Here is a 10819-nt window from a genome sequence, read left to right on the forward strand (position 1 = left end):
AAAAAGATGAGTCATTTTTTTGTCCTAAAATTTTGGTATAGGTTGCTAACATATTCTCACTAAAAAATAGGTGGAAGTATATTAGCATTCCCCATATATATATATATATTGAGAGAAGTGATATGTTTATTGTAGGAATAAGTCTATTAAGATTTATTCCGTTCAATAACTCATATTCTATATTAAATTTCAACGATTCAACTGTTAAATTTAAAATTTTTAATGCATAGATCAAATATGTAAATTTTAAAAAAAAATTGAAAACCATTTGATACTTTATTTCATTAATTCAAATCAATGTATAAAATAATTTTATAATTATTTGTCAATTTGAATTAATGAAATGAAGTATTAAATGATTTTTAGTTTTTTTAAAAATTAGCATATTTGATCTATGCATTAAGAACTTTAAATTCAACAGTTGGATCATTGACATTTGATGTAGAATATGAGTTATTGAATGGAGTAAGTCTAGGTAGACTTACTTTTAGAATAAACGGATCCCTCTTCATATATATATATATATATAGTGTGTGATGGATACATGTAGAAGAGAGTGGGGGCACATGCCCCCACTATCATTTTACACACATATTTTTTTATCTAAAACAATAATATATTTTTAAAAATAAAAGTTATATTATAATAAAATAAACATATATATTTAAATTATTATATTATAAAATATAAATTTAAAAGAATTGTTCATTTATTTGATATTTTATCAAATATTCGAAGAAGATTAATTCTCATATATGATAAAGAATACTCCTTAATAAGGAAATAAATTTTTAAAAAGTTTAATTCTTGATAAAATAAAGTTTGCGGCATATATATTTACCTTTTGTATTTTTTATTTATGTATACATTGATTGAAAACAATCAAAATAATAAAGATTGTAAAATTGTATACGTTGATTAGGCATGACAATCTAACTCGCCCCCGTGAGTACCCGCCCCGATTTGGATGGGGAAAACCCGTGTTTATCGGGTTCGGAGTTTTCCCTGATTGATAAAATCGGGGGCAGGGGTGGGGACGAGATGTTAATACCCACCCCGCCCCCGCCCCTGCCCCCGCCCCCATACCCACCCCCGTCCCCGTCCCGCTTAATAATATAATTAAAAAATTATTTATATATATATATATATATATAAACCAAAATTAGAAATATTTATATTTAAAAATTTATATTATTTTACTTTTCTTTTATTTTTTTTTCAAAATTGTTCATATTTATTTTATAAAAAAAGAAATAGGAGGGGGGCGGGGGCGGGGCAGGCAAACCCGAACCCCGCCGGGGGCAGGAATGGAGACCCAAATTTTATCCTCGGCAGGTATTAGGGGCGGGGGCGAGGGCGGGGGCGGTTTAAATTTGAGAGGGCGGGAATGTAAAACCCGCCCCCCCTGTTGCCGGATCAAAATCTTCTGTCTCCAATTCCTGTCTCCAAACTCTGTCCCTCCAATCATAAATTGCCACGTCATTGCATTTATTTTTTATTTTTATTTTTAAAAAGTGGAAGGTGGAGGTTTCCCGGAAGAGGGGGTACTCGACGAAGATTCAAGGGACGGAGAGGAAGAGGAGGCAGCAGGGGGCGACGTAGTAGAGGGAGGTGATGGGGTTGAGGGAGATCCCCTTGGAGGTTAGCAGGATCTGGATCATGACGAGGCGGGTGGCTGTTAAGTCTCAATTTTACCTCTTTTTGGATGAGACTTATTGAACAATTCCACTTATCCTCTGAACCATTGCAATATAATTGTTCTCTTTTTGGTTCATTTTGTATGCAGATGTAGCTAACCCATATTTAGCTAACAATACCTTAATACACCTCATTTTTTGTGCAGGTATTGAGCTAGTGAATTGAGGATGGAAGACCTTAGGATTGGAAATCTAAGGAGTAGGGAGCAGAGCAGAGTAGCTGCGCCGGGCGCAAGATGACCTGCGCCGGGCTTGAGAAGAACAGAGTGTTCCACCTCTGAAAGTCACGATGCGCCGGGCGCGAGACTACCTCCACCAGGCGTGATCGAGACAGAGAGGCTTGAAACTCTCTGGAAGACATTACGCCAGGCGTAAAATGGAATTGCGCCAGGCTTACAATGAGGCAGAAAGTGTTCAAAAGACTACGCGCCGGGCGCGAAGACTTACACTCCGGGCGCGAAGACTTACACTCCGGGCGCGAAACCCTAATCTGATCTCCCAGGCTCGTATTTGAAGCCATTTTCGAGGGAGAAACCCTCATTCACACATTGGGCGCCTCCAGGAGCTGCGGAAGGGATTCCCAGGGCTTGGGATCGTTCGTGTGCAAATCTTTCCTTCGGTTCTTCACTTCTCCTTTCATCTCTATTTTGTATTTACCCTCATTATTGAGTGGTTCCACCCATTTTTGTGGGGTTAGATGTAACCAACGTACTCTATTGTAATTCTTATGTTTTTAATGATATATATATGTATTGTTTCATTCTTTGTTGTGTACGTTTCTACGCTTAATGCTTGCTTTGGATTGATCACCCTTTGCATGATTTAAGGTTCCATTGAGTATTGGGAAATACCCTTGAAACTAGTTCTGGCCGGAACATATGCCTAGTGGAGATTGTATCTAGGGATAGAGCTTGACCCATTAGTAGTCTTAAACCCTAGCCCGTAATGCGGGTGTAGATATTGGGTACTCAAGGGATTGATATTCAATGTCCGCACCTAGACTCTTTCTCTAAGGGATTAGGTTTGAGTAAACTTATGGGTTGACTAAGCAATGTATGTAACAAGAGATTAAGGATACATTAGTGTTACGTTTGGTGAAATCTGACCCCCACAACCTCACAATACCACAATATCATTTCTAACCTTTTCCACTCTCAAACAAATATTTTTATAGCTTTCATTCCAGTAGTCATAATATTTAATTCACATTCACATGACAAACTACAAATTGGAATTATTCTTTAGTCACGAATAGTCAATAAATGTTTATTTTACCTTCTAATCCCTGTGGATACGATATTTTTACTACTTGAACGACCGGTATACTTGCCGTGTTTGAGACCGTTGATAGAATTAAACGAATTTACAAATATTAACAAAAGTGTTTCAACGGAAATCTCAACAGTGGCCTCGAAGGCCACGATGCCCAGCTGGAGGAGGACGCCCCAGGCGTCCAAGCGGGCCTCCCTGTAGGCCGCCATGGCCACCCCGAGCGAGATGGAGAGCATGTTCACCATGGTGTGGAGTTGTTGTAGGGGTCCTTCTTGAGGAGCACCGCGATGGAGTAGACGGCCACGGGCATCAGGGCTTTCAGCATCTGGATGAAGGAGACGGAGAGGTAGATGTAGGCGGAGTTAGAGAGCCAGAGGGAGAGGGAGTAGAGGGCGCCGATGGGGACCACCGAGGAGAGGTACACCTCCCTCGACATGGCCACCGGCTCCACCAGCCAGAGCACGTGCACCAGGAGCACCGCCAGAGAGGCGCAGAACGACCACCAGGTTACACTTTTTAAAATTAAAAATAAAAAATAAATGTAATGACGTGGCAGTTTATGATTGGGGGGATAGGGTTTGGGAACAGGAATTGGAGACAGAAGATTTTGATCCCCCGTTGCCATGCCTAACATTGATTAAAAAAACCAAAATGAAAAATATTAGAAGATTTATATTCTAGTTATAATTTTTATTATAAAATATATTTTGAAATAAATTATCATCTAAATTATTATATTAGATATTAAAAATATGTTTATATTATAAATAAATTAAACTTGATTTTTATACAATTTAACATATTTATTTTTATGTTTTATTAGTATTAAATTATTATAAAGTATATTTTTAGGATTGTAGTTCTAACTAAATATTTAAAAATGTTTATGATAGATAAATAAGTTATATTTAGGACATGTATTTTTTTTATAAAAAGTTAAGTTCAAATCTACTAAATTATAATATCACATAATCTGACTTAACTTATTTTCATCCTTAATCGTAAGCATAGATATAAAAGTTTGTAAAAAATAATTATGATATATATATTTATACTTTTAAAAATTATTTGTAAAATTTTTAATATTATAAATATATAAATAATTATTGCTCTACTATATAAAATTTATGGATCTGTCACGATATATATATATATATATATATATATATATATATATATATATATATATATATATATATATATATATATATATATATATATATATATATATATAAAATCATATATGGCACACATATTGCGAATATTATTTTTTAAGTTGGATTTGGAGGCAATCCCTCATCATATTCCGGCCTCCTGCAACGTAAGGATATGAAAATCATCACATATTATATATGCCACGCATATTGCCGTTAATATTAATTAATTATTTAAGCAACCCCACGTTTGGAAATAAAGTAAGCTTTGCAGGACTCAGGAACATGCTATTATTGTAACTAAGTAAAGGAAGAGAAGAAGAAATCAGCAACAATGAAACTCCCTATCATAGATCTTTCCTCACCTGATCGTCTTTCTACTGCCAATTCCATCCGTCAGGTTCTTCCTTTCTCTTCTCTTTTATAATTAATACAACTAAATACAAACATAATGTTTTATTAAAAGAAATGAGAACATTATTAATACACATTGAAGGTAGTGAAATAATAGCACGGGGAAACATGATGGTTAATTGATGTTGTTGAAGTGTGTTATACTAATAGGCGTGCATTGAGTATGGTTTCTTTTACCTTGTGAACCATGGAGTGGAGAATAATGACATGTTGAAAGCTTTTGATGAGAGTAGAAGGTTCTTCTCACTTCCACTTGACGAAAAAATGAAGTTGGCTCGCAAGGAGTTTAGAGGTTATACTCCTCAGGATCCTACTTTAGGCCTCCAAGGTATTTTCATTTCTTTTTCTTGTGAATTTAAGACACTATCATTTAATGGTTAATTTTCTAGAAAGAAGGAAAATTGTCATCATCACTGCAAATAATGTTGATCAGGAGATTCAAAAGAGAGCTTTTATATTGGTCCAATGGCTGATTCAACAAATGCTAATCTCAATCAATGGCCTTCAGATGGTATCTATATGCTTCTCACCTAACTATCCTAAGTTGTATTGGTTTCATTTTATATATGAACCATTTGTGGCTGCATACATATACATGTGATGTACATGAGATTTATTTGAGATATTTGTGTTGCGAGGACACTTCAGAATCACTTGAAAATTGGAGACCATTAATAGAATCTTTCTACTGGAAACTCTTGTAAGTTGTTTGTTTTTCCCCCTCCAATATTATTATGCATTATGTTCACGTGGTTCCAAATTATTTTAACATCCATGTTTGATCAGTTTTAAAAATTTGACTCCAAGTATTTTGAGATTGTTATCCCAACTTTGTCTGTTATATTCTTAATTATATATATATATATATATATATATATATATATATATATAATAACATATTATTTATATATTTTTATATAACTATTTGACACAGTGGAGCTGGAAAAAAGTTGTTATCCCTAATTGCCCTTTCCTTGAATATGGATGATGATTTCTTTGAGAAGATAGGTGCTGTGGACAGACCATCAGCTTTTCTTCGCCTTTTGCGCTATCCAGGTTTACAACCATTCACTTTGACTTAGATCATAGCATTTATATATATGCTTCAAATATTGTGTGCCTTTTGTTTTTATGAGCATTTCAGGTTTGTTAATGAATTATGAGCTAACAGATTGAAACTGAATTATGTTTCATGTATTTTGTTTTCTTGATTAAGGCTCTTACTGGTATATGCAATTAATTTCAGGGCAGTTAGTGAAGAAAATGGGATAGATTGACGTAGAGGAATTCAGATCTTTTTAGATAGAATATTTGTTGACATGATTCATGTTGTTTTACTTGCTTAACGTTGGATGGGCATTAATTGAACCATGGTTTTAGACTTTTAGTGCAAAGTATTGACTCTTGGAAATCTGTATGCGCGCTGCCACATTTGTTCTCTAGTTTATATCCAACATTATCTATTTGTTTTTAGTTGAATTCAATTACTATCTAGTGGTGATGGAAAATCACATGTTTGCTCTTTTTTCTTTTAGGGACGGCATTCCTTCTTGCTTCCTGAATTGGAATTTGATTGAATATAATTTCCAAGATTGTGTATTAATTATTAGCAAATTATAATATGGTCTATTGTTAAGTACATTAAGATTCAACTTTTGTGGCTAGTTTCTCTTACTTATTTCATTGCTGAAATGTTTAAAAGGACGCATGCCATGGTCAATGAAAATTCCAACACATTTAAAGTAGAGTTTAATAGATATGTAAGAATTTACACTATCGATGTTGATTTTGCATGTGGTTATTATTAAAATGAACAAATTCATCACACGTCTATATATATATATATGATAGCTTTTCTTTTTCTTGTCACAAATTATTTCATTTATGATATTGTAACTATTGTTGATCCGACAGATTTTCACACATATGAGAGATTGAATACGAGATTTCTCATCAAATAAATTGTTCTCGAGGGAGACAAATGCATAATCACTGTGTGAACTCATTCAGTTTCATATATGACAGTTTGTACATATACGTTGTGATTAGATGATACTGTTAAAAAAAAATTTTATGTTTTTGCATATACTTTTTTTTTTATATTTTAATTATGGGAATTATTAACGTAAATGATTTTATTTTTTTTTAGATAAATGAGTTACAACTCATTCCATTTAAAATTAAAATTTTATTAGGTTTTATTTCGTATCACGTTGTTACACTCCATTCTATTTTATATCTTCCCACTAATCCAAACATAACTAAATTCATTTGAAATTCTCATGTAAGTTTTCATGGTTCAATCTGTGCAGTACACATTAGAAGAGGCTTTTTCCAAGTTCTTTCTATCAAATTGGCTTAATTGCATTTTTATACTTTTAGTATTACAGTTGTGTAATTTTAGTTTATAAATTTTAATTAAATAATTTTATTCTTTCAAATATCTTAACTGTGTAATTTTATTTTTCTAAATTTTAGTTAAATAATTTTAATCTTTCAAATATTATAATTTTATAATTTTAGTCTCTGAAGTATTGTAATGATATAAATTTTGACCTATTTAAGTTACATATACATACTATAACTTTTATTCATATATTAAATGATATATGTTTATTATTATTAAAATTATTGATATATATAACTTAAATAGATAAAAATATATAAAATTGTGATATTTAAAAGACTAAAATTACACGATTATAATGTTTAAAGACTAAAATTAGTTAATTAAAGATTGAAAAACTAAAATTATTTAATTAAAATTTAATGAACTAAAATCATATAACTGTTATTGAGGCCTATCAATTTTTACTATTGGCATAAGGTTAAGGATTTCAATAATCTTTGAATAAGATGTTATTGTATGAATAATATGCCTTCGAATTTGTTAGGTGAAATAGGATATCACGAAGAAGTATGCTCTGCTCATTCAGATGCTGGCACGCTTACCCTCCTAATGACTCAAGGAGTCCCAGGACTACAGGTTCTTACTTTATCGTTTTGACTTTTGAGTGTCTTGTTTGATGCAACTTTAAAAATGGAGTAGAAAAATTCACTGATGAGATTTTATATGAAAAAAATTCAGAAGTAATTTAAAAAAAGAGTATCCTAATAAAAAAATTCTCACATTATTTAAAAAGTTTAATTTTCTTTTTAGTTTTTATAATTTCATAATCTTTAGTTTTTATTTAAATAATCTTTGACTTGGTGATTAAGTCTTAATCTTATTATCACATCGCATCCTGCAAATATATTTGTCGTACAAAATATGTTCATCCACAACTTAAGTCCTATAAGCAATATATAATTTCTTCAATTTGTTGTTCTTGTAATCAAAGACTCTAATATTTCATTTTCATATTTTTAGATATGCTGGGACAAGTTAAAACAACCACTAGTCTGGGAAGATGTGTCTCACATGGAGGGGTGAGTTCATGATAATAAATTTGTGGATAATTCGTTGATGCTTTGAAACCAATTTGAATCTCACTATTTATTCTACACCATCAAGTTATATTAAATTCTACATTTCATCTGCTGTGTCTTTCTAGTGGTAATGTTTTTAGTTTTTGCATCTTCAGGGCCTTTATTGTGAACATTGGAGATTTGATGGAGAGGTGGACAAATTGTTTGTACAAGTAACTCTCATTATCAATTAGCTCAAAGATATCTATTGTTTGTTTCTATTAAAAATAATGTCATTCTCAACTTATCTGTCATTAATTTTGTAGGTCAACAATGCACCGAGTTAAACGAACTGGCAAAGAACGTTATTCGGTAACCATAACTAATTTTCTTAGTTGTGTCATAGATTAGGAGAAGCTTCTACTCAATAGACCAAAATTTTGCAATGTTTTTTTTTCCTTATTTTAGCGAAATTTTGTTATATTAGCATGATTTGCTAATGTGTTAGAAAATTCTATTTTGTAGATGGCACTATTCTTAGACCCTCATCCGGATTGTGTGGTGGAATGCATAGAAAGTTGTTGCAACGAATCATCTCCTCCAAGGTAGAAATAAGTTTTTTCTTTTATTAGGATTCATAAATCTTAATTCATCTAAGTAGACTAAAATTCAAGTGTCCCAAAAAGATTACTTACTACTGTCCTAGTTGGATATATTTCCTAAATTTTACTTCTGCACACTAGGTGATATAACTCATAAGTTTTTGTTCGTGTTTCATTGTAGATTCGCTCCAATTCGTAGTGGAGATTACATGGATGAGCTTTTAAGAAATACACCAGTCTGAAAAAGATTTAAAATGCTCCATCTATTCATTTTTTTAAAAGAAAGATGTGAGGGGCACAGACTCACTAGAGGATGTTGCTTCATTTTAAGTCATTCTTGTGTATTATTTATAGTTGTAACTTGTAACTATGTAAAATGGACTATGTTATTAATGTTTGTGTAGTTTTATTTATTTAGTGCTTGATACAAAACAGGTCTAAACTGTGGATTAGTGGTGGAAACTTTTTCAGTCTTAATGTGGAGCAATAGAATAAAGAATCAAATATAGCCTCTGGAATGGGATAAAATTATATAAATTATTACAACACTCTCCTACATGATCGAAGGGATTGTTTTCCTATATGGTTGAATATACTCCATGTTAAAACAAAATTTCTAAAATTATATTGATATCTAAATTATAAAATAAATATTCACATTATGAGAAAACACTACATATAATTGTGTTAATATCTACTAGGAGAAAGCGGCACTCTAGGATTCTATATTTAAAAGAGAGAGAGAGAGAGAAGATAATGAAGTGAGTGATCTATATGATAATGAGAGGTTTTGAAAAGAAATTTATGGAGAACTAGAAAAAAAAAATTAAATAAAAAAGATGATGAGAGAAAAAGGAATTTATTTTAAAGTCATTGATTAACTTATTTTATTATTATTAACAGATTTGTTAAATATATGTTCTATTGAATATTTGATTTATTACTAATTTATAATATTTTATTTTTTGTTAATAATTATGTTATTAGTCATTTTTAGTGACACCTCTCCCAATTACATTTTTCTATCTACAAGATTTGAATATAATATTTTTTTCTTATAGAAATTGAGTTAGTTTCACTCGAAGCAATAACATGCTAATTTTATTTCATCATAAAATTTGAAAAAAAATTAAGAATAATAAAAAAAATGATTTATAAATTTTTTTTATGGGTTGGTTGCCTACCCAACCCTCAACATCATGGGTTGGGTTTGTACTTTGTAGTAGGGATGTTTATAAATGACCCAATACAATGTAAACTGCATTAACTGAATGTAAAGGTTGAAAATAATTAAAAAAAAAATTGTTTTTTTTTCTTTAATTGGATTGGATCACTTTTGGGCTCTAATGAAAAAATTATCCAATCTAAATCAAACCAAACACTTTCTTATAATCAAATACCCTATTAGCATAGTATTAAAATTAAATCGCCTATACTTAAAGTGATATTTATCACTTTTATCTAGGGATGGCAACGGGGCGGGGCGGGTACGGGTTTTATGATACCCGTCCCCGTCTCCGCGACACAAATCCATTTACCCGTAAATTTTTTTTTTTTTTTTGCAAAAAAAATATATAATATTTTTAAATTATTTTTCTATTATATTATAATTATAATTAGATTATTTCTTTATCTCATATTTTAATCTAAGAGATTTCTTAATAATTATACAACTATAAAAATATTTCACATTATAATAAATAATTACATATAATAAAATGTTAAATTTTTTAATATAACTAAATCGGGTACAGGTACGGGTACGGGTATGACACCATACCCGTACCCGTACCCGTACCCGGTTTAATTTATTGAGTTTTACCCATACATGTATCCGTACCCGGTCAAATCGGGTATTTCCCGTCAAAGTCGGGACGGGTTCGGGTATTACCCACGGGTACGAGTTTATTTGTCATCCCTACTTTTATCTTTATTCTTTTAACTGGTTGAAATAATTGTCCAATGTCTACATGTATCACTTATCAACTTAAATTACAATTCAATGTTCACTATTCCGCCACAAACATTAAAACTAATTTTCATCTTTCTCCTAGGAAACAAAAAATCATTTGATTAATCAATGCAAAATTTTTTGTAATTTAAAATGCTAAATATATTGAGTGTTGAGGTACTTGAAAATTGAAACTGCTGGTTGTTAATATTTTTTTTTTAAGCTAATGATTTTGTGATTATTGTGTTATTGAACATTGATAGATTGTTTGAATTCGTATATTAAGACTTTTATTATTAATAATAATTATTATTGATATTA

The 10819-nt window shown here is 31.2% G+C and overlaps 1 protein-coding gene and 1 pseudogene across 1 annotated transcript; one reads left to right on the forward strand and one right to left on the reverse strand.

Moving 5' to 3' along the window:
- Positions 1–1367: 1367 nt before the first annotated feature.
- Positions 1368–3594, reverse strand: LOC145953558 (putative sugar phosphate/phosphate translocator At2g25520 pseudogene; annotated as a pseudogene).
- Positions 3595–4326: 732 nt separating this feature from the next.
- On the forward strand, positions 4327–8979 carry LOC109801457 (kihadalactone A synthase LFS). The gene is made up of 11 exons (XM_083067120.1): positions 4327–4523; positions 4688–4865; positions 4971–5048; positions 5186–5237; positions 5472–5593; positions 7432–7523; positions 7908–7966; positions 8122–8178; positions 8272–8317; positions 8471–8550; positions 8729–8979. The coding sequence occupies exons 1-11, from the start codon at positions 4458–4460 to the stop codon at positions 8787–8789; spliced, it is 891 nt and encodes a 296-aa protein (XP_082923246.1). The 5' UTR covers positions 4327–4457; the 3' UTR covers positions 8790–8979.
- Positions 8980–10819: the final 1840 nt, after the last annotated feature.

Source organism: Cajanus cajan, chromosome 11 (assembly GCF_000230855.2).
Source record: "Cajanus cajan strain Asha chromosome 11, NIPB_CcT2T_4, whole genome shotgun sequence".
NCBI classification, from domain to species: domain Eukaryota; kingdom Viridiplantae; phylum Streptophyta; class Magnoliopsida; order Fabales; family Fabaceae; genus Cajanus; species Cajanus cajan.